Here is a 25,946-nt window from a genome sequence, read left to right as displayed (position 1 = left end):
CTGTACAGGAAGTTAACAGAATCTGGAGTCCATACGATGTTATTTTCTATTTTATGAAGTGGAAAAATAATGAGATTTTGATATATTGAAGATGCTCCCTATAGTAATATAAAAACCACTAAATAACATGAAATAAAATAAATGTATTTTTTTAAAGAAAGGCCAACAAGTGATATAAAATGCAATAGAAAAACATTTCACTGATTCAGAATATGGAAGAACAATGAGAGAGAGAAAGTGAAACATATAGGAAACAAATAGAAAAATGGGTAGTTTTAAACTCTCTGATGCTCATTTTTACATTAAATATAAATGGGTAAAAGATTCCAATTAAAAGAAAAATCTATCAAACTGGATTTTTGGATAATCCTTGAAAACCATGGTGGGGCTCCCCAGTAATCTTAGCTACTCAGGAAGTTGAGACAGGAGGATTGAAGCTTTAAGGCCGGCCTACAGATTTAGCCCGATACTCTCTCAAAACAAAATTAAAAAGACTAGAAATGTACCTCACTGGCGCTTTATTCAATTCCCCAGAAACACACACACACGCGCACACACACACACACACACACCCTAATCATGCTATGATGTATTTTAAATTGAAAAGCACAGAAGTGAAAGCAAAAATGTTGAAAATATATAGTGATATATGATATATAATTGAGGTATGTGAGGTATTGAGGTATGTGAAGTATGATATATAATTGTGAGATATGATTTAAAATGAAGTAATATTTTTCAAATTTATTACAATAAAGGATATACATTGCCATTAATGTCCCTGAAAATATCCCTGGTCTCCTGCTTTGAAAGCACTTATTCCATTGTTCTTTTCACTTTCAAAGCAGTTCTGAAAGTCCCTTTTATTTTTTACTTTTTTTTTTTTTTTTTTTAACCAGAGATTGAACTCTGGACCTTGTGCTTGTGAAGCAGTCAGTGGAATCACTGAACTAAATCCTGGCCCTGGAAGTCCTCTTTAGTTGTGCTGTCCTAGCTGCCTGGATGTCCTGAATCCATTCAAAATGTTTCCCTTTCATGTTCATTTTGATTTTAAGGAAGAGCCAGAAGTCACAGGGTGCCAGATCCAGTGAATGATATTGTCTTTAATTTCAGTACCTACCCTGTATTTTGATACCTTACATGTATTTATATATAAAGATATACAAAAGATAAGCACTGAAAAGTTGGTGCAGAAATATTTATATCAGACAAAGTAAAGTTTTATTCAAAGATTATCAGAAGTAAAGAAGGATATTGTATAATATTAAAAGTGTCACCAGGAATTTAGCTTAGTGGTGCCGCTGCCTGCCTGGCAAGTGCAAAGTCCTGAATTTGATTCCAGGTACAACCAAAAAATATATTAAAAAAATTAAAATTGTCAATTCCTCAGGAAACAAAATCATAACTATATGTGTACTTGAGATTAAATAAATAGCACACTTTTAGTTTAGTCAATTCTATAGTCATTTACAATTATAACTGGAGATTTTTAAAACATTGTCACTAACAGAACCAAGAAATTTAGTAAAGATCAAGAAAATTTCCATGATATCATCAATCACTTTGACCTTGCTTGGCATAGAGAGCACTATACACAATTGTACACTGCATGCTTTTTCTTGAGTGTCTTGAGCATTCAGTAACAGACCAAATGCTAGATGATAAAAATACACTACAAATTTTATTAAAAATTGAGATTTTACAAAGTTTGACTTCTAAAAGAAGAGAATTAAATTTTATATGAGCATAATGATAGCCATAAGTTCTCCAAATATTGGGAAATTAAAATGCATACTTCTAAATAACTGTGGGTCAAAGACAAATTCATAAAGATATCCAGAAAAGAAAATATTTTGTGTGGAGTTATAATAAAATATAAAATTTCAAAGAGCTTAGAAGAAAGTTTATATTTTATAACTTGGAGGACAAAATTTAAAAAGAAAAGCAATTTAAAAATCAACATTCTGTGTTACCACTTTAAGAAGCCGTGTTATCACTTTAAGTAGCTAGATGTAGCTCAGAGGTAAAGCACCTGGCATGTGTGAGGTCCTGAGTTTGATCCCCAGCACCCCAGTACCAAAAAAAAAAAAGAAAGAAAGAAAAAGAAGGAGGAGAAGGAGAAGGAGAAGGAGAAGGAGAAGGAGAAGGAGAAGGAGGAGAAGAAGCAGCAGCAACAGCAGCAGCAGCAGCAGCAGTTAGAAAAGATAGAAGAAAAGGAAAGGGCTGGGGATTTAGCTCAGTGGTTTTGGTACCTACCTCGCAAGTGCAAAGGCTTGAGTTCAATCCCCAGTAACAACAACAACAACAACAACAAAAAAAGCGGGGGGGAAGGAAAAAATAATAAAGCAATTTAAACAAAGAAAAGAAAATACATAAGAGGCAACAATATAAAAGAAAAATAAACCTACCTGTCAAAATATAAACTGGTGTGGGTTTTTTCCTAAAGTACTCTTTATCTACTTCTTATAAATATAAATTTTATTTCTGGAATAATATTATCCCTGATACACAACAAAAGTATTTCCATTAAAGAAACTGATATTCTTTCCATTGTTTTCTGGGCTCTAGCAAAAAGCAATGGAATAATAATAACAATTGATAGAAATATCAGTTTTACCTCCTTACACTGGAACAGGAAAGGGAAATATGTGCCTTTTGTTATACTAAGCTCTACCAAATAAAAATGCTAAACAATCTCTTGAGCTAAAAATAAATCATAACCTAATGCATTAAACTCTGAATACAAAATATTTGCAACTAATCCATTAATTAGCTTGTTTATAGAAAAATTGCAAGAGAAAAGTAGGTTGTAAATACTAATTTGTCTTACTAGCATTAATAATTATACTTTATCCTTGTGATGATGTCACATAATCCTTGACAGAATTGCAATGATATTTTCAGTATAGTCAAGGTTTAAAACTTTTGAGTGCTAACATTAAAAATTTACAGGAAAACTTTTCATGGGACAAATTTATTTGGGAAAGGTATAGCCTTCAAATGAATGCAGTCTAGGTAACCATTTTAAAAGCCCTCATACTGAACATAAGAAGAAAGGGTTTGAGGATCCCAAAGAGCCCCATATGAATTAGCTATGTTCCAGGAATTCCCTTATTAAAATTCATTTCATAGGTTAAGTAGCTTATGGCCCCTCAAGAGTACTACTTAAATATTTAATTATTGAAAGAAAAATCATTTAAGGCATTGTAATGAACAGCTCAAAAATTATTGTGTGAAGCTAGAAAAGTGTAAAAGGAGTGATTTGTAGAAAATAAGCATCACCAGAGTTGGAAGAGAGCACTCCCATATTTAATTAGTTGAGGTCCAATGTGTTTTGAACATCACGTAGGAAAGCAAAATTTTGTTTAGTTGTGTAGTGTTATATTAGAGCTGTGTTGAATCTTTCTACAGTTAGTGCAATAATCTGAAAAGCCAAACTGTAAAAAGAACATAATAATGTAAAATACATTGTAGTGTTGAAACCACTATCAACACAGGAATGTTCCTTGTTTATTTTTGGTGATTTGATGATAATAAGTTAAAAAGATGACTATAACAGAAATCTATAAATTTATTGTAATTATTCAGATTGTTATATAAACATTATTATATAAACATAAATAATTACTGGGATCTAATTTCTCCTAAGATGCTTGATGGTTTTTTGTGGGTTTTTTTTTTTGCTTTGTTTATTTTTAATAAAACTATAGAATATATATATATATATTCTTTCTAAAATAAATTAAATGGCTGCATATATCTACATTAAAGGAAATACCTAAAATGAAGACAAACCTTAAGAATCTGACTTTTTTGGGGGGTACTAGGGGATGGAACTCCAGACCTTGCGCTTGTGAGGCAGGTAGTAGCATTACTGAGCTAAATCCCTGGAGGCCCCAGAACCTGACTTTTAAGGATCGTGTAATTTAGAAATGTTGGTGTCATTTCATAATTGTTCTCTATTTTTCTTATTACTCCAATGAATTGGTCAAATGTTGCCCTCATCAGGCCAGAAGTGGTTTACCAATGAATTTCTGTAGTTTGCTAGCAGCTGAAATTAGGGCTGAATCAAACAAACTGAAATTTCTGTCACTGACTAAGAAACATAAATTCTGGCAAAGACATTTTCAACAGACAATTAGTATAAACCTTGGCCAGTTTAAAACAGAATTTTAAATCTTGAAAGGGAGATAAAAGTAATACTGAGTATTAATTCAGTCCAGCCATCACTTTTTTTAATTAAGTTTATTGGTACATTTTAGGTATACAGTACAGTTACATTCATTACTGGGATCTTCTACCTTTACATATCAGGTCTCAGTCCTCATTTTTTCCCCTTATCCCTGCCCTCCCTTCACCCTCTCCTCCCCTCCCCATTTACAAACACTTTATTTCCATTTTTCATTTTCTCCTATTTTTTTCTTTTCCCTTATTCCCTTTCCCCTACCCTTCCCACTTTCCCTATACCTTTAGCCCTTTTCTTCCTATTTTACATTGTCAATTATCTCATTAGGATCTTATGTACTATTATAGTTTTTCACACCATAGAAACTATTCGGTATTTACACATGTGTGACTTATTTATTTCACTTAGGAGTATATCCTCAATATGTATCCATTTTCCTATGAATGAATCTAATTTCTCATTCTTTATGGCTGAGTAGTATTCTATTTTATAGAAAAACCACATCTTCTTTCAAACTATAATCCTTTCTCTTTTAAAGATAAATTGGATTTTGTCACTCACCTCCTTAAAACCTTCCAAGGATTTCTCTCCATACTTACAATAAAACTGGACCTCATTTTGTATATATGAGTTCTGTACTGTCCGGCTTCAATGACAGCCTCACTCCTTCACTTCTCCCTCTCTCTCTACTCCCCAGGCATACAGACCTTTTCACTGACTGCACATGGTGGCTTTTTCCGTTTTCTAGTCCTGATAACTCGCCTTCACTCTCTTTACAAGCAGGCTCCTTCCCCTCTAGAAGAACTCCACCAAAAAACACTTCAAAGAGATCTATCCTGGCCGTCTAAAAGTAGAATTTTATTCCTGTTTATTCTAATCATCTCTTTAGTTTTACTCATAGGACTTAGAGCAATCTGTAATTACTGCAATTGCTTATTGATTTTTTCATCCAATATATTATAAACTACGTGAAGTTAAGCAGCATTTTATAAATTATGTGAAATTGCTCACCATTCCATCTCTGGTACTTAACATGATGCATGCCCTACACTAGATATTTTGTTTATGTTTAGCTTCCTATTGTTTTTAAGCATATTTCAAAAGTTTAACAAGCATACTTTAATGGCTAGACGGTCCTGCCCCAAATGTCAATTTGTTTTCTTCTTTTTTTAAATCAGGTGGAAACAATGGTAGTGAAACATGACAGGATTTTAGACATATCTGGAAAGTAAAACTACAGCTCTGTCCAGTAGGTTGAGCATGTGATGTGAGTTAAATAGAGTCAGAGGTTGTTTCGATATTTGGATTAATGGAAGAATCCATTTTCTCTTTACCAAAATAGAATGAGGTGCACATATCTGACTAAGAAGAAGATATGCTCAGTGTGGAAAGTGTTAAATTTGAAGTATTATATGTTCATTTAAGTAAAAACAAAACATAGAGGTTACATACCTGAGTATAAAAGAAAAAAATCAGGCTGGCAAATGACCACTGGAGAACAACACAAAAATGTTTATCATTGCAAACCCTACCAGGTGGATTAAGTGAATGATTAACTCCACTTTTCACCTACACATTTCAAGTATGTGAATCCAGAGCTTCATCTACTCACTTTTGCAGAAATTGAGATTCTGTGGGATTAATTTGGTTAATATCTCTCTTCTCCATGACTGCATTATCCTAGCTCTTAAATAGGGGACCAGCCTTAAATTTTGCTGCTGAATTCACAACAAATGTTTTTCCTTCACTTTTGTTTTTAAAACACTGATTTTAATATTTGACAAATGACTGAGCATCAGTTGCAGCTGTGTCACTTTTCTAGAGAAAAATGGTGCCCTCAATTTTTCTTTAAGAATCTGACTCTTAAGATTATATAAGAACATGGGATAATTGATCCTTTATATGCAAACTGGTGCAACCATGTGGAAATCAATATGGAGATACCTCAAAGAGCTGGGACTAGAGTTTGACTCAGATATCCCTCTGCTGGGTATCTTTCCAAAACAATTAAAAGAATCATACCACAGTGATATATGTGCACCCATGTTTATAATGGCACAGTTTGTAATAGCTAAAACTTGGAAACAGCCCATTTGCCCATAAGTTGGAGCCTGGATAAAGATGTGGTTTTTCTATAAAATGGAATACTACTCAGCCATAACAAATGAGAAATTAGAGTCATTCCTAGGAAAATGGATACATATTGAGGATATACTCTGAAGTGAAATAAATAAGTCACAAGTGTAAATACCGAATAGTCTCTCTGGTGTGAAAAACTATAATAGCACACAAGATCCTAATGGGATAATTAATAGTGTGAAATAGGAAGAAAAGGGCTAAAGGTGTAGGGAAAGTGGGAAGGGTAGGGGAAAGGGAATAAGGGAAAAGGAAAAAAAATAGGAGAAAATGAAAAAATGGAAATAAAGTGTTTGTAAATGGGGAGGGGAGAAGGGAGTGAAGGCAGGGCAGGGACAAGGGGAAAAAATGAGAACCAAGACCTGTCACGTAAAGGTACAAGACCCCAATGATGAATGTAACTGTACTGTGTACCTAAAAAGTGCAAATAAGCTTAATGAGAGAAACAAAGAGTGAATCTTGGCTTCTGGGAGCCGCACACAATTCTTCAATCAGTTGTATATCCACACATGAAAAGGTCTTCTCATTGAGTAAAAATAGTCTTTCTGATCTAACACAATGATAAAATTTCAGCTTAAGCAATTAAGCAGGAAAAGTTTCTCCTTACTTGCAAAAGTTTGACTTTTTCTTTTTTATTCAAGCTTTCTACTGATTTGAGGAGGCCTCTGAAATTAGGTAGGCAATCCACATCATTCAGTCTATTAGTTCAGGTGTTAATACTATTCAAAAACACCTTCTAGACACATGCATAATAATGCCTGGCCAAAATCCAGGCAGCCTCTGGCTCAAGAAAGTTGGCACATCAAATTGGCAGTCACATTGCCACATAAATATAAGTAGATATTTATTTGCTCACAAGATTCCTGAAGACTTTTAGCTTGAAAAGATTAACAAAATTCAATTCATATTCATATATTCTTTTCTTTCCCAGAAAGTCTATTTTAACCTTTAGAGCACTGTTATAACTCTGTAAAATTATACAAGTTTTCAAAAACCAAATTGGGAATGAAAATGATTTCTTATCTCAAGTCTGCTGTTTTGCTTCTTATCATGTGGGAGATCTTGGACAAGTCATTTAAAATTTTGAAATCTTAATTTTTTAACTACAAGAGGACTTTGAACCAAATAGTTTCTGTGGGTTTTTCATGGAAATTGCTCTTGAACCTGATGACAGCTCTCTTATCTTTGGCTCTGTTTTGCCTGCAGTTAAAATTATGTTAATTAAAGTAAAGAAAGAAGAAAGAAGGGCAACATTTTCTACAACTTGAGCTGTTCAAAGTGACCATAGCTGGCAATGACTCAGGAGTACTAACTTATTTCCTTTCAAGACTATGCTAACCACAGTAATATTCTCTACTCCCAGTTGTGCAAAAGAACAGAACTTGACTTTCTATTGCAGCTTACAGATAGAAGCAGATATTGAATAATTTTTTCCACCAAGATCTTATTTTTAATGTTTATGTGTTTGTGGTTGGGTATGTATTTTTCCAAGTCTACTTTCCCTCTGATTGTTAAATCCACTTTTTAAAAAATACACCTGAACATATTAATATGTGTATAGTAACTTACTTCTCATCATTTTACTTACCAATAATATACAAATGAAATCAACTAAGAAAATAGTACTAGAGGCAGTTGTCCACACACTGGAGTGAAAATATGGTAATTATCCCACTTTATGATTCACTGAGGCAGCCAAATAAGATCAACAAAGTCCTAATGGGATTTCAGAGGTCTGAATTATCCACTTTGGCTGTCTACATCAATCAAATTAACTGTTCTCTTTTCTCATTCTCATTCATGAGGTAGCATATAGATACGATTAAAGGTGAGAGTTGTAGAAGAGCTTCCTGACAGTGAGATTTGCTCAGCAACAGAAGCCTATGGACACTGAATAATTACCATTTCTAATTATTGGAAGCCCAACTGAGTCAGGGTTGGATTAGATGCGTATCTGACTGTGGAGGAAAGGAGAAAATGCCTTCTTCAAAAAGCTTTTACTGCTTCCATTTATTTAGGTATGTTTTCCTAATTTATAGCATTCTGCCTATATACCCTCATGAAAAAGCAATAATATTTGTTTCTCATATCTTCCTGCCAAATGACCACTAACTTGAGCCTATCATTTTATCATACTCTTAAGCATTGTGACCAAGGGATAATAAAACTCTGAAATGTAGGACTAACATTATTGCTTTTTGAGCCAGAAGTAGGGAAATTTACAGTAATACCATTCACCAGGCCTACTTTGGCTCATGTCTTATGAATAGATTTCTTCCACCAAAATTTAGAGATTTTTGTTGTTTTCACGACATTGGATGGTAAAATGAATACTACATGGAACTGAACAAAAGAGGGAAAAGGGAGTTTTTGAGTTATGTTTTGTAACTTTATGTTTTGGTGTGCATGTCCTTGTCACAACCTCCCCTTGCTTCATACCTCTTTGCTTACCTTGTAGGTAGATTCTTTGGCCAGCTGTATTAAGAATTCTGCATGACAGTAAGTGCCACATGATGCCTGAAAAGAGCTGGAAGGAACATATAAGTGCTTCCAAAATGAAACAGAGAAGTTTGCTAATCTATTCAGGAAGTCCAGCTTATTCTGTTTCTGCTGCTATTGACTCTACTACATTACTCCACAATCTTCACCATCACTATTGCAATGTCTGATAAGAGTACAATAAACCTAAGGAATCTTCAGTATGGATTTATCCAACTCATACTGCATTAGAATGTGTCTGAGGCCAAGACACATGTAATATTCTTAGAGAAGTCCCAGCTGAGGTTCTCACAGTGGGATTCATTGCTGCACTGAGGCCCAGGTGTGGGGCTATGTCACCTTGCTGATTCAGCAAGCTCCTTGTCCTCAGCCAGGTATGGCTGTGTAGGGAAATTGTCTGGGTGCCAAATGGACTTTACCAGTTAAGGTTCTTTTTTGTATATTTTATCTATGGCCAGAAGGCAAAATTTATTGGGAATAGACCCACGGGCATTTGGGAACTGTGAGTTTAAGAGTGAGTGTCAGATTTTTTTAAATGCTTTAGAAAAAGACTTAAAAATCACTGCTGCCTGCAAATCATGCTATTTCTAGCCCAGCCTTCCCCCAAAAAGCTAGTAAAATTCTTATACACAACTTTTTCTCCCTATGATTCATTTATAACAATCTCTCCTTGATATTAGTATGTTAATAAGTGGTTGACTTGTCAAAATTATGCTTGGAACTGTGTGACAATATGGTTTGTTATATAAATAGTAAAATTTTAATGTTTAAGAACTGGCTTTTCTTTTGAATAGTTTTATACAGAAAAAAAGAGAAAGGAAACCACTTGACCTTAGTTCTGGCTCAACAAGTCTAATGTTAGTGAACTATTGTGAACAGCCAAGAATTTAGGGACACATCACTTCAGATATGATGGATGCTTGGCAATTACTGATCTTATATGGCACTGACAGATTTGGCACTGAAAGTGGAAGTTGCTCAGAATGATAAATGGATATGACAACTTATTAAAGATAGAAGGCATGATTAGTTTGGGATGTAGATGTAGCCTTTTCAAAAGGAAATAGGAGATTAAAGAAAAACAGAAAGGGATATCAGAATATGAAAATTAAAATTTTGAGAGAAAATGCATCTGCAGCACACTCAAAATTCATAAAAATATAGAAAATCTAGTTAATGAAAGCATTGTGAAACATATTTTTCATATATTCATAGCCTCACCTCCAGCTCTCATGATTGGTGTTTTTCTCACAACTTCTTTCAGGTCATTGAAATTCCCCTCAGGGACTGTGCTGCTGAACATTTGAAGTCTCTTGGGAGGACCTCTGGAAACTGCTCTAAGATTTCTGATTTCACTACAGTCTTTGGCATGAACATTTTCACACGAAATCTGGTTAATTTCTCTGCTGAGTTAAATGAAAGGGGAAGACATAGGGTACTTGGACATTGCTAACTTCTCTGGAAAAACATCCTTAAATCTTATTTCTGTGACTTGTTAGTTGGATAAAGTAATAGAAAAGACACATCGTACCACTTCTAATGGTACATATCATGAACAATCTTATTTCTTAAAAAAAAATTGAAAGACTAGTAGCATTTTTTGTGTGTTTTATTTTTGTTTTGTTTTGTTTGCTTTTGTACTGGAGGTCAAACTCAGGACCTTGTGCTTGCAAAGCAGGTGTGGCACCACTGAGCTAAATCCCCGACCCTAAGACTAGAAGCATTTTTATAGAGGCTGTAAGGCTGTGAAATATCAAGAAAGGCTATTGCATTTTGATTCTAAGTGGCAATATGTGCCCAATAACTTCTTGGTACAGTATTTTGATATGTGCAAATGTTTCACTGGAAATGGAAATTCACTTGCCGTGTCTACATACACAGATATTATACACAGTATACTCTATTACTACCCTTTCCAACTAATGCATCTGGCCTATGACCTTGGAAAGTTTTGTGTACTATTTTGGCACTGAATGACTTGAGTTTTTAGAATGCTTTATTAGGGTGATACTGAAAGTTCTTTAGAAGTCTACTTCCTATATACCTGACTTCTTCATGTCACCTGCATTCAATGAAACAGGATGTATCAATCACCATACAGCAGATGATCTGGAACAATCTCTCTAATCTCTCTTATCTCTCCATCAAATCATCTCCATACTTAACTTTTTAAAAGAACACTATATCATAATTTAAGGTTTCACAGCCTTCTGTACATTTTTCTAAAGTTTTATAAATCTTCATAGGTTTCCTCTTTCCCTGGCTGTTCCTAAGATTTGGTATCTTGTTTGCTTTTATATAATTCTCCTTTTTACAGACATTGAATAGTGACATTACTTAAAAATCTACCCAAGCCTTTTTTTTTTTTTTACTTACTCTAAATGTTCTTACCAAAGCAATGTTGCTTGTGTCTGTGACTTTATTCACCACCTTCATTCACATGACTCATGGACTACATTTCTTTCTAAGCTACAAAGCTGAAATTCACTGCCTACTTGACATTACCACTGAGAGCACACAAAAACACTACCTCAAATTCAACATGTCCAAAACCAAACTTACAATCTTCTCCACTATACTTTGTTTTCTTTTGTTACTCTTTGTTTTGGAGAATGACACTTCCTTTAGACTGGTTGCTCAGCCTGGAAAAGAAGGAATCATCTTGATGTTTTCCTCTTCTCACATTCTCTCTTATATCTATTCATTGCCTACTGCTTTTCATTCAAAAATTTACACAAATTCATCTGTGTATTTTCCATTTCTATTGCCACCAACATAGTACATGCTACATAGGCACAGAATCCTAGCTATTCTCCCTATATAATAAGCCCAACAATAGCAACAATGAACATAATGCTAATGCAATAATAGCATAATAACAATAAATATAATTATTATACCAATTTATAGTATTATATTCAAATATTATATTTTCCAGACATATATCTGGAAGCATTTGCCCCCAATACTAAGGTTTACACAAAATTCATTTGCCTAATAAAGTACCTATCAAGAATGTATCTATAAAAAGGAAGATTAAAGCCTGATGGACTTAATATTTTTGAGAGTCCAAAAAGTGGGAAGGTTATATCAGTTTCATTAATGTCATATCCATGCTTATATTCTAATTAAGCAGGTAATACATTACTACAAAAAAAAATTCATCACAAGTTGAATATTTCCTATTTCTTTGAAAAAGCAAAGAGCACAAGAAAAACAAAACACAAACCAAAAAGATGTGGACTTTTGTTTTCTGTTGAAAAACTTTTATTTGTCCAAATTGCTGTCATTTTTATTCTAGTTGATCTGTATTTGAAATATAAAAGTTTCACCAAGATCATTTCAATACTTGTGTCATTTTTAAGATTGTGCAACACATCACACATTGCGACACTGTAAATGAAGAACTCCTAGGGTTGCTGATTGTATTGAAGACAGACACCTGCAGTGAAAAGTGGGAGATAAAGTTATGGCCCAATTGATGCAAAAGTCCCTGCTAAGATCAAGGCTCTATTTCACCAATGGGAAGGCAAGAAAGCATAAGAGATGCACCAGAAAGGCGGGGATCAATCTTCCTCCAAGGAAAGACTGCAGGTAAACTCTGAGACATATATTGAAAATAGATATTTCAAGACCAGTACTGTCACTGGCAACTGGATTTCACCTCTGAGACACCAATAGTATTTCAATCTCAACAAAAGTAAAAACAAATAAGTAGGACTACATCAAACTGTAAAACTCTGCACAGCAGAGAAAACAATAAGACAGAAAGCCAATATATGGAACATGAGAAAATAACTGCAATGAGGGATGAATATATAAAGAACTATATAATTTACAAGCAAAAATTTAAAATCAAAGCAAAACAAGATCAAAACAATTCAATTATTGACAAAGGAACTGAATAGACATTTTCAAGAAGTCCTACAAATGGGCTATAGTCCCACAAACACATTCTCAACATCACTAATAAGGGAAATTCAAATCAAAACCACTTTCTTTTCTTACAAAAAAGTCAAAAATAAGTACTGATGAGGATGTGGAGAAAAGAGAACACATAATATTGGTGGGAATGTAAGATAGTAAAGATATTATAAAACATAGTATGGAGACTCCTCAGAAAATTGAAAATAGAATGATGATATGATTTGGCACTCCTGCTTAGTGGGTATATCCAAAATAAATAATATCAGTATGTCAAAGAGATATTTGTACTCCCAATCTCTAGAAGTCTGGACACTTGATGTGACTGATCTGAGCTGGTAATCTAATTTCATAATATTCATGTATTTCACAATGGTTCAAAAAGCAAGAGTTCATCTCTGAAGAACCATTGGATGTTTTTTATCTATTTCCTGGTAATGGCTGTGTTCAGCAATGTTTACTGTCAATGCTTCCACCTTTACCCATCCATAATGTCTCGTCACAATAGCCCTGAAATATCTGCACGACATAGTGAAAATCAGATATTTTTTAAACTATGTAAGTAGCTAGCAATAAAAAGGAAACAAAACATAACCAAAAGGAAATCATCAAGAAACTGTATGTTCTTGAAAAGTTGCCAATAACAATTCATATCCTTAAAAAATGTATGAATTTAAACTGCAATTCCTTACTTATTTCTTATAATTTTATTAAAGTAAAAATTAAAATTTGTCTTCTGAGGAAAATAAATAATTTAAGACAATCTACTAAATTATACAACAAATAGACAAGGAATTAACATTTCCAAGTCCTTTACCTACATTATTTCTTTCTAGCCACATGCCAAACTTAAGAGCATTGCACAGCTTTTAAGTTTTTAAAGATGAGATGCCTAAGGCTCAGAGAAGTTAAACAAGTTACCCAAAATCAAACAGAAAAAAATCTATCAGATAAAAAATTTTATGTCATGTGAAGGAATCAGAATTTTTTTAAAGTTTTGAATAATTTTTATTACAGTATATTATAATCATTGTATCACTTGTTTATATTTTATGACTAGTTATTATCAATATTTTATTGTGACTAATAAATTAAATTCTAGAATAGACATGTTTAGAAAATATAGTGTATATTTATAAAGGTCTATACTATTTTATGAATATATTAAAGCTGGATTTTTGTTATTTTGCTGTTATTTTTTATTCTCTTTTTTCCTTTTATTTTTTTGTCTTGCCACATTCAATATTTTAACCAAGACAGAACAGAACTGGTACAAAAACAGACAGATATACCAATTTGCAATTATTATATATTAATAAAAAATAATCACTTTTTCTTCCTTATATGAAACAGATTTAGACAGATTCATTTAAGGTATTTTATGAGTCCTACAAACACAATAAAGCCCAGATAATACTAAATAAGAAGACAATTCAATTTTATGGATTTTTCTTTTTAAACTCTCCCTGTGTCTATCTATTTCTCCACTGACTTTGGCCAAAATCATACTAACATCCTAGGAAGTGTTGCTTGATTTCCTAATACTAAAGAGAGATGAGCAGGGATTTGGGGGAATGAAGTTCCCTAATCAAAATCAAGTTCTAAAAAATCAAGAGGCAGAAATTGAAAAAAAATGAGCTTTTTTCTTTCATTTGAAGATAAGTTTTTCAAAAAAATTGTTCAAGGATTTGAAATCAGAGCAAGTCCACGTGAGGGAGAAGGAAACAGTATGGTGGATTCAAGCGTCAGAATTTCTTCATCAAAATTTAAATTTCAAACTTAATGGCTGCGAATCTTTGATAAATCAATTCACATTTCTAGGATTCAAACATTTTATATTAAATAGAGGGGGAAAAGTCATACCTAGTCCAAGGGAAGTGCTTAACACAGTGCCTTGTTTAAAAAAACGTACTAATTTATCGTGGCAAACAGAATTATTTATCTAGGATTATCTAACAACTTGGTATTTAGAACTAGAGCACCTAAGAGTCTCTCATTTGGCAAAGTTCTTCTAAACTAAACTTTACAATGGTCCCAATGGCTCCCTTATAAATCCAGGATGGGGCTTTGAACCATTGTTTTCCAGCATCCCTTACCCAGGTGATGGTTGGCAACAAAACCAAAACTACTGATTTTTCCATTGAAAAGAAGGTTCACACAATTACAAGAGGGTGGGACAGCAATCAGGTAGCATCTCTCTCCTTGACACAAAAACCCAAGGAATGTCCAGTTGCCTACCCAGTCTGTCAACGAGATAATGACAAATGTTAAGCAAGTGCTTCCTTTTGCTGACCACTGGCTTCTAAGTCTCTCCAATAAAGCCTGTTCTTTACCTTATCTCACGGGACATTGCAGCATTTACCTTTCCCATTTTGCCACCATTTAGTAAATACTACTTCTGATTCCACTACTTTGCAGCTAGCTCCTTTTATAAAGGAAGTTTCATAGTAAGAGCATTAGCTTTAGGTATGACCACTCTGTTTATGAAAAAAAAATGAATGAAAATGTAAAATGTCTCACCTAAATGATAATAGATGTGCTCAGTCCATTCTTGCTGATCTGCTTTGGCTTTTCCCTATGTACTGGTCTGATGAATAAAGTTTCTTAGCATAAAAACGTAAGCAAACTAAGCATGATTAGAGATGAATATATGAAAATAATTAGTTGCTTTTGAGTTTTTAGAGGTTCAAGAAGAAAGTTTAGAAAATAAACTTATAAGAAACCCAGAAGCAAAAAAGTTATGTGTGAAGGCTGTATCAAAATTTACTGCAGTGTGTTAGTGAGTCAATATAATTTAATTTAATTAATATATTTTATTTATCAGTACATGTTATAGTACATAACGATTGCATTCATCGTGGAAAGTTGGTATATGTACATGACATTACTTAATCCTTTTTAAAATTCCTTCCCTCCTCTCCCTCCCCTCTGTATATCTCTTGGCCCCCTTGTCATAACATAATATATTCTCACAAGCAGGATATAGCTCAACAGTAGTGTTTGTTTAGCATACATGATGCTCTGAGTTAAATCCCTGGCATTGTAAACAAAACATGTGTGTGTAGATAATTATTCCTTTTTATACATATTTGCAGTACATAAAGATGACATCCCTCATAGGGACTTAGTACATGTACATAGCACTTCACAATCCCCTACTCTTTTTAAATCTCATCCCCTCCCCTCATTTTTAATACATAGCTTAGATTTAAATTTGCTTCTTAACTCCTAATAAAAAAGCAGGCATAACCCACACCTCAATAAATATAGAGACTCTTTGTCCAGGCCAGACCTAGACTTTGCCTTAATGTTACCAAGCTGCAGTGCTACTCCACTCATATCTTTGTAGCTAGAAGTTAGCTTGTCCTTATTGGCACTGGCAGTGTGTATAGCTCCAGGAGGCAGTGTTCATATCCTACAGTGTGAGTGCTGCCCTATAGAGCTGTGTAGTACTTAGTACTGGTACTAGAAGGTTTCGTGCTGCCAGGCTGCCCAGAAGCTCTCACTTGCAGAAGAAACACTAAATTTAATTGCTAGAACATGTAAAATAAAATGAACCTATTCTAAAATGAATAAGCAGATAATATTTTTCAAAGACCAGTGATGAATGATTGTCATTTACTTAATGAACTGTAGGCTCTGATTAGAAGTTTAGTTTACTAATCCTTAAAACCTATAACACTCTTTGGGTCTTAACACCATTGTGTTTTTTTGTTTGTTTGTTTGGTTTTTTTGCTTCATTCTTCTCTGGCTTTCTAACTTCTCTTACCCTTCTCTCAAACCCTGTGTATATTCTTTTGTAACTTTCACCATATCTTTCACTCTTCTTGTATCAGCTCCATTTCTTTTAGTCTCTTTCATATTTCTTTGTGTTTATAATCTTTTACTTGTTTGTTTTGTTTTGTTTACAATGCCAGAGTTTTAACCCAGAGCCTCATTTACGCTAAACCAACACTAGTGTTGAGCTATATCCTCGTGCTTGTGAGAATTTTTATTTTTCTACTTTTCTCCCATAAGTATTCCAACTGTATGCTCTTTTCTCTTGCTTTGCTTTCTTCTCTGTGTCTCAACAGACACCATTCATCTCCATCTGCCTTCTTAGCATCTATTTATGCTTTCCCCTGTTGTTTCTTCAGTCTCCTCTTGCTAATATTTGACTTATTCTACTCTTCCAATTTCTTTACTGTATCTCTTCCTACACTGTTTACAATGTAAAGTCAAAGTGCAGTTGCTTAATATTCTCTCTCAGAACTTTGATTACCTTCCTAATCTATGGTTCTTGAGAATATGCAAAATGCACTTGAGGACTCTAAAATAATCCTAACAGCCATGATATTTGAAGCTGGCATATTCATTGTATTTAATTATGTTATAATTTTTTTAAAATGTATAGTATAAGCTGATATATTCATGTAATATTTATTTCTGTACATGAGACTAAGTCCCAGACTGTCTGATCCTTAATCCCAAATATACATATCTTCCTATTGATTTTAGAATTCTTAAAAATATTTTAAAATATTGTCAAAATTCATCTCAAGTATTTTTTGTCAACTATTTGGGGGAAAAAATTCTGGCTTCTGACCTTGCAATATCCAATTATTACACTTGTAAGAAGTTTTCCTCCTGGAACTAACACCCCCATATTTTTGAAACTTAAGTGATAATTTACACAAATGCCGAGGAAGAAAATTTCTCAAATGATTTAATATATTCTTCAAGTAATTACTATGTAAATCCCAAAAATAACTAGGATGAATTAAATAATAAACTCATATAGATCAGAACAAAAATACATGAATTAGGATTCAAAAGCGAGATCAGAATGTATAATAGATAATGTGAAATAGGAAGAAAAGGTCCAGAGGAGAAGGAGAAGTGGGAGGGGAAGGGGAAAGAAAAGAAGGGGAAGGAATAAATATGATAAGGAAAAAATGGAAGCAAAATCTTTGTAAATAAGGAGGGACATAGAGGTTGAAGGGAGGGTAGGGGAATAGGGAAAAAATAAGAACCAAGATATGTCATATAAAGGCAGAAATTCCCAATAATAAATGTCATCATACTGTATACCTAAAACTTAATAAATAAAAAAGCCAGACCATTGGAAAAATAATATGAAGAAGTTAAAAACATTATTCAAGCCAATAGATTAAAAAAGACAAATACGATTAGAAAAATGAGAATGATTAGTTGATAAAGCACAAAAAGACAGTTAATTATAGTAGCCCTAAGATTACTTTGTCAAATCATAGCCAAATAAATTCTGAAAATAAGAATAAATAAATAACACTAAAAGGCAATATAATTTGTTAAAACTTACTCTTGAAAAAAGTAGAAAGAGGGCTGGGGATTTAGTTCAGTGGTTCTGCTGCCTGCCTCTCAAACATAGGGACCAGAGTTTGATCCCCGGTACAAAGAAAAAAAAAAAAAGTAGAAAGATCTAGAGAGACTAATATCCAAGATTGATACTACAGATACTTTTATGGCAGATACCTCAAACCAGAACTCAAGCTACCCATTCCAAAACATCATAGAAACCATATAAAACTGATAAAGAATTGACTTTAGAAGAAACATACAGCACTAATAGCTTGAGACTTTTACTACAGCTGAAAAGAATAAATCATTCCAAATCACATCCCAAATAGAACATCCCAAATTATGTCAGCACATAAAGAGATGGAAACTTCTAAAGAACAGCATTGGTAACAAAACCTGACGAAAGATAAAACCAAGCAAACACAATTATAAACCAATCTCATTTAGCACTACTGATGCAAAAATTTTAGATCAATTTTGGGCAAGAGGAACAAACCGCTAGCACACTACTAAACTATTATAACTAACAAAGGTTATGCTTTATCACATATTGCTGCTTAAGAAACCATCTGAAGACAGTGATTTAAAACAATATACACCTGCTGTCCCAATTCTATAGGTCAGGAATTTTGGTAGGGCTCACTGGGAATATTTGGTTAGTGTTTGTTCAATAGGATTTTGGCTGGACCCACTCCTACAGTTGTATCAGCTGGCAGCTGGGCTGGACTACAAATGCAATGGTCTCCTAGAAGGTTGAGGAAGGACCTTGCTGTTACCTGCCAGCCAGGATGGAGGAATTGATTCTCTACCATGTGGCCTCTCTATTGATTTTCACCTCCCAATGTTTTCTCTTCTACAGAATAACCTGATCATTAGTAATTGTGAATTCTTGTCTTACACATATTGCCCAGTTATACATCTTTGGAAAATGTCTATTTAATATTTTAATATAGTATTTTTCAAATAGAGTTCTTAGACATTTTAAAGTTGATTTTGCAGTGGAGATGTAGGTGTCCCTAAGTATGTTGGAGTTGAACTCCTTGTCAGACATATGGTTTGAAAATATACTCTCCCATTATGTAGGATGTCTTTTCACTCCATTGATTATTTCACTTGCTGTGCAGAAGCTTTTTGGTCTCATGTAATACAATTTGTTTATTTTTGTTGTGCTTTCAGTGTTATATTCAAGAGACTATTACAAAGATCGATGCCATGAAGTTTCCCATGTTTTCTTATGAAATTTTTATAGCTTCATGTCTTACATTTAACTTTTTAGCACATTTTAAGTTAATATTTGTGTATGGTCAAAGATCAGGGTCCAATTTCACTATTTTGTATGTGGATATAGTTTTCCCCACACCATACACTACTTTATTCTTTCTGTAATATCTATCCTTGTCATCCTTGCTGAAGGTCAAATGACCACATGAATATATTTGACTTCTTTTCCATTCCTGTAGTCTGTATCTCTCTTTTTATGCTTTATATTTACTGTAGTTTTGTAATGTATCATAAAACCAAGAATTGCCTTGTTTATAGCTTTGTGCTTTCTCAAAATTGACTTGGACATTTATGGTTTTTTTGTGCTTCCATATGAATTTTTTCTATTTCCTTAAAAAGATTATTAGGCTTTTTATAGAAATCATATATTGAATTAGTAAATCTGTCATTAATATAAACAAGTTAGCAATATTGAATCTCCCCAACTCATGAATACAGGACAGCATTTATTTGTTTTGTCTTCTTAAACTTTTTTCATTAATGCTGTACAATTTTTAATATATGAGCCAATATACTCTTGGTCAAGTATATTCCTAAGTATCTCTTTTAGTACTATTATAAATGTTACTGTTTTACTAATTTCTATTTGCGTAATGTACTGTTAGTGTATAAAAATTCAATTGATTATTTTTTGTTCATTTTGGATACTACAAATTTACTAAAAGCATTTGTTATCTCTGAAAGTTTTGGTGCTGTATTTTCTGGGTATCTATAAGATCATAAATCTACAAACATGTTTGGTAGAATTCAGCAGTGAAACCATCAGGTCCACAGCTTTTCTTTGCTGAGAAGTATTTTGTTTACTGACTCAGTCTCCACAGTAGTTTTAATTTTTTTCAGACTTTGCATCTCCTCATGGCTAGACATTTCTTAGGTTGTATATTTCTAGATTTACACATCTTCTATATTATTGAATTTATTGCCATATAATTGTTCATAGTTGTTTTTAAAATCTTTGCATTTCTGTGGCATCAGTTGCATTGTCCTCTTTCATTTCTGCCTTACTTGAGTCATATAATTTTTTAGTGTCCCAAATGGCTTACAAATTTTGCTTATTTGTTCAAAAGAACACCTTGTATTTGTTGATGTTTTCTATTGGCTTTCTATTCCCTTTTATTTTATTTCCCTTCAAAGCTTATTTCTTTCTTCTGCTAACTTCTGGCTTAGTTTTATTTTTTCTTTTCATCTTTATATTTCTTTAAGTATAAAAAGCAAGATTGCTTACATGAGATTTTCTTTTTGAAGGTAGGCATTTTCAATAAATGTCTATTTTAGTATTGCTTTTGCTATATTCATAAGTTTTAGTATGTTATTTTTCATTCTCTTAGTGTAAGGATGTTTTCTAATTTCTGTTTGACCTACATTAATTTAAATTTCCAAATGTTTGGAAACTGTTCAGTTTTTGTTCTATTGATTTCTAATTTTGTGCCATTAGGGATGAATAAGAAATTTGGTATGATTACAATCTTCTTGAGTTTGTTAACCCTTGTTTGTTAAGCCAGGAGAAAGTCACCTGACATCTGAGAAGAACATGTACTGCACTGCTATTGGGTGGAATGTTCTCTAAATGCCTATTTACAGTGTTGATCAAGGCCAATGTTTCCAAATTGTCCACATTACCTGATATTTTTCTATCCATTATTGATTGAAATCTCCTACCATTATTATATTTCTTTCTGTAATTCCTTTCAAGTTCATCAGTTTTTGCTGAATATACTTAAGTGCTCTGATACTGGCTGCCATAACTTCTTATTGGGTTGACCTTTTTCTCATTATGGAATGGAAATTTTATCTTTGGGGGCAGTTTTTTTTTAACCTAACATCTATTTTGCTTGATGTAAGTATAGCTACCTAAGATTTTTTTGGTTAACATTTTGCAAGGGATATCCTTTTCCATTCCTTTAATTTCACCATATGTATGCTCAACTCTAAAGTGAATTTCTTATATAGATTGTAAATGTTTTTCTAATAAAGCATTCAGTGAGCATAAGAAATTGTAATCCTAAAATCGGTATCATAAGTAACTGAAAAACATTAGAAGCTTTTTTAGTAAAAGAACAAAAGGGGGGAGGGGATGAAATGTGCACATTCACTATTATTAAACAATAGAGCATACTGAGATATTAAAATACATAAAAAGGTAAAACTATAAAATCAAGAAGGAAAAATAAACTATCTGTAACTGATGAAATTATGGACCAAAGGAAAAAAACCTCAGTAGGTAAATTTACTAAGCTTAGTGGGGTATAAAATTAATATCCAGACTGCAATACTTAGAACACATATAAAGAGCAAACTGTGAGAAGCTAAATTTGGAGAAAGGATTATATTAGCCATAAAACAGATAAATTACCTAGCAATGAATGTACCAAGAAAGATACAAGACCTATATGAAAACTTGTAAACATTACTAAAGAACTCCAAAGAAACTCTGACTAAAAGGAAATACATGTGATAAGGTTAGAGACATTAATTCTCAAAATCATGGGAATGTTAAGCTTTTCAAAATTAATTTAAAATTTCAAAGTGATGTGAGTATATGAATAAGTTGTTATTAGAACTAGATAATATTTAGAAACAATACTTTAACTCTCAGATGGTCAAAACCCAAATGTTTGGGCACTCTTGCATATTTGTAATGATGATATAAATTTGCATAACTCTTTTGAAAGTCATTTTTGAAATATCTGTCAACAGTACAAAGGTATACACATTTTGACTCAGAAGTCACACTTTTGAGTATTATCTTTCAGGTATTCTCCCACATTTAGAAAAAGAAATGTTGAAAAGGTTACTTTTTGTAGCCCTATCCATAGTATCAATCTAAAACAACCCACATGTCAACCAATATAAAATTGGTTAAATAATTTACTCTTATTAATGCTAAGGAAACATTTTATATCATTAAAACTGATAATGATAACAACAAAAATTACAAGGTATAAGTAGTGTTGGGTTTTTTTGTTTGTTTGTTTTTTGTTTGGTACTGGGGATTGAACTTGGGTCAGTAGCCAGAACCACTGAGCTAAATCCCCAGCCCTATAAGTAGCGTTTTAATATGCTATTTTTCCATGTAAAAGTGAGATAAATTAAATAATACTTATACCTTTTTATATTTGCATTTTATAGATACTTTCTTTATGCATGCATTTTATGGATCCAGAAAGGGTGCAGAGGAATTATTGATGCTGCTAGCTAGAGTGGGAAGGAATGAAGGGAAAGTAGGCAAATGAGGGTCAGTAATGAAGCAAGCTTGTACCATCTGCTTTCAGAGTATAGTATTCGGAAGCATTTCTCATGAAAAAGCTTGGGAGAATATGGTAGAAGTTGGCAGTGGTTAGAGAAAACGAGGAAGGGATCTTACAAATGAAAAGAGTATATAATACTTTTCAAATACAATAATAAACAGGTGATGTCTGAAAGCTAATAGCCACCACTTTGAGCACCTCTTGTAATTGTAGAAGCCAAAGGTAACTTGCCCTAATCTCAAGATTTCTCAGTAAATTTCAAATTAAGATTTTATACAGCGTTTTCTTTTCCAGTTGTACACATGTTTTGGTGGACTCTATATAATATAATATATTCTTTAAATGAATTGGGCTAAAGAACAAAAACTTTTGGCCTGGAATAAAACCTTGCTGAAAGATCTGCAAATGCAACACACAGCCTGTGCTGCATACCAGCAAGAGTGATTCTTCATCTACTTTTTAATCTGTTTGGAAGAGAGTCATGTGGAAAAGATCAGAGTATCTTAAGTGGTAACAAAGATTCTAAGAAGTTAGAGTAAATTTTTAAAGTATTCATTTCAGTAAATCTTTTCTAAGCACAAAGCTTTCTGAAGCCATCAGACAAAAATTTAAACACATTGATAAGGGATTGAAACATAAAATATAATAATTACCATCATACCTAAAATTTATTGCAAACTCAATATATTTGAAACTCTAAGATGCATTTAATACACATTAAATATGTATATATAAAAAAAAAAACAAACAAAGGGGCCGGGGATTTAGCTCAGCGGTTCCGTGGCCTGCCTTGCAAGCGCAAGGACCTGAGTTCAATCCCCGGTACCAAAAAACAAAACAAAACAGAAAACATGTATCTATACATATATGTAAACAGGAATACAACTTTAAATTTTTGAATATTTAATGAAGCAATTCTGTATCTAATGCAATTCTTGCAAGAATTACATTAACTTTTCTTTGTTTTACATAATAATACTCATTTTATCCATGAGGAAATAGTCTCTGAAAAGGCAGTGTCTTGCACAGAAGGTAATACAGTCAGGAATTGAGTTGAAGAAGAGAAACTAAGTTAAATAATGTGCCATGATTATCTGTAAGTCTTGCTATTTTGAAATGTAATGAATTAAAATAACAGAACTCATAGTGCTTGACTTACCTTACAGTAAAATGTAGAACTCTCTTCTTCATGGACTCCTGTTTTTTATTTAGATATTTCATTTGATTCTGTTTCACCTCTGGTTTCTTCAAAGGAATCACATGGACATCAAGAGGTGGAAATAATAGTTTGGAAAGTGTGTTGGCAACTCTCCACCCAATGTATTTAGAGAAAACCTCTTCCCTTGCATTTGATGGAATTTTTGTACTGTATCTCGTGAAAGGATCAGTTCGGTCATTTAACTCAGCCTGTTGAAAGAAAAGAAAAAGGAACTAGTTGAAGCAAAATTGAAGGAGAGAAAAATGATGTTATTATTAAAGAAAATATAGGATATATGTTCATTTTGTATTAATATTCCATTTTTCCTGTTAAATAAAAATAACTTTTATAAAAAATAGATTCCTAAAGGATTTTAAAAATCATCAATTTCAATAACACAAACAATATTGGTGTGTCCAACCTCAAAATTCTGAATATGTAACATTGAAACTTACATTTTACATTTCAGACACTTGCCACACAGTAATTTAATAAGCACTTAAAATTTTGGGGTTTTTTTTCATTAAGTTTACTGGTACTTTTTAGGTATACAGTACAGCTACATTCATCGTTGGGATCATGTACATTTACATGATGTATCTTGGTTTTTCTTTTTTCCCCATATCCCTGCCTTCCCTTTACCCCCTTCACCCTTCCCTATTTAAAGAGACTGTTTCCATTTTTTCCTTTTCTCAAACTTTTCCCTTCTTTCCTTTCCCATACTCTTCCCACATCCCCTACTCCTTTAGCACTTTTCTTCCTATTTCACATTATAAATTATACAATTTGAACCTTATTTACACTTCTAGCTTTTCACACCAGAGAAACTATTTGGTATTTTCATGTGTGTCCTTTTTATTTCACTTAAGATTATGGCCTCAATATGTATGAATTTACCTATAATGTCTCTAGTTTCTCATTCTTTAAGGCTCCATTTTATAGAAAAACCACATCTTCTCTATCCAGTCTCCAATTGATGGGCAGTTGGGCTGGTTTCCAAGTTTTAGCTATTACAAACTATACCACTATAAACATGAGTATGCATATATCACTGTGATATGATTCTTTTAGTTCTTTTGGAAAGATCCCAGCAGAGGGATAGCTGAGTCAAATGGGGCCTCTAGTCCTACTCATTTGAGGTATCTCCATATTGATTTCCACAGTGGTTGCACCACACTACACTCCCACCAACAGAGAGGGGTTCCTTTCTCCCCACGACCCTGCCTACATATTATTGGTTGATTTCTTCATAGGAGCCATTCTTTCTGGGGTGAGGTGGACTCTCAGTGTTGCTTTCACCTGCATCTCTTGAATGACCAGTGACGTTGAACATTTTTTCATATATTTAATTGCTGCTTTTACTTGTTTGAAAAGTGAAGTGTCTGTTCATTTCAGATGCCCATTTTTGAATAGGGTTTTTATGTTGGGGGGGTCTGAATTTTTTTTTGAGTTCTTTATATATTCTAAAGAGTAGACCTGTGTCTGAGGAACATCTGGTAAAAATTTTTTCCCATGTTGTTGGTTGTCTCTTAGCTGTGTTGGTGGCTTCTCTTGCGATGCAAAAGCTTTTTAGTAAGATGAGATTCCAGTTGTTGATTCTTTTGTTTGGAGAGCTGGTTTGGTATTCATGAAGTTTCTCAGATGTTCCTTGTCAGGAAATTATCTTATCATCTCATCAATTTTGAAAGATAATTTTGCAGGGTACATCAGTCTAGGTTGGAGGTTGTTTTCTTTAGGGCTTGAAATACCTCACTCCAATCTCTCCTTGACTTGAGGGTTTGTGTTGAAAAGTCTGCTGTGATTCTGATGGGTTTTCCTATGCATGTGATTCGTTTCTTTTTTCTAACTGCTTGCAGTACTTTGTTTTTCTGTTGGGTTTCCAGGATATTAATTATTATATGTCTAGGTGTAGATTTTTTTATCATGGCTAGCTGCAGTCCTATATGCCTAACTTATCTGTATGTCTAATGTGTATCCTCTGTTGGGGAAGTTTGCTGTCATTAATTCTATGAATATTTTTTGTGTCATTTGTACTTTCTTGTGCTTTTTCATGGACTCCTGTCAGTCATATATTAATCTTCTCTGTATCATCTAGGAGCTGTTTGGACTGATTTATCATGTTCCCTTACTATTTTTAAGAGATCCTTTTTTTCAT

The 25,946-nt window shown here is 33.2% G+C and overlaps 1 protein-coding gene across 3 annotated transcripts in view; it reads right to left on the bottom strand.

Moving 5' to 3' along the window:
• The window catches only part of Tmem232 (transmembrane protein 232), a 196,794-nt gene that overhangs the window by 71,990 nt on the left and 98,858 nt on the right, over nt 1-25,946 (bottom strand). For 2 of the 3 annotated variants that reach the window (XM_010632230.1, XM_010632231.2), the window contains exon 12: nt 23,753-24,000. In XM_010632230.1, the coding sequence (XP_010630532.1) occupies nt 23,753-24,000 (248 nt within the window). Of the gene's footprint in view, nt 1-11,085; nt 11,464-23,752; nt 24,001-25,946 lie in introns of those variants that run through there. The other variant, XM_010632232.1, reaches the window with a different exon arrangement.

Source organism: Fukomys damarensis, unplaced genomic scaffold (assembly GCF_012274545.1).
Source record: "Fukomys damarensis isolate Sample0158 unplaced genomic scaffold, DMR_v1.0_HiC HiC_scaffold_3, whole genome shotgun sequence".
Lineage (NCBI taxonomy): Eukaryota > Metazoa > Chordata > Mammalia > Rodentia > Bathyergidae > Fukomys > Fukomys damarensis.
The sequence above is the reverse complement of the archived record's forward strand: the minus strand, read 5'-3'. Positions and strand labels throughout refer to the sequence as shown.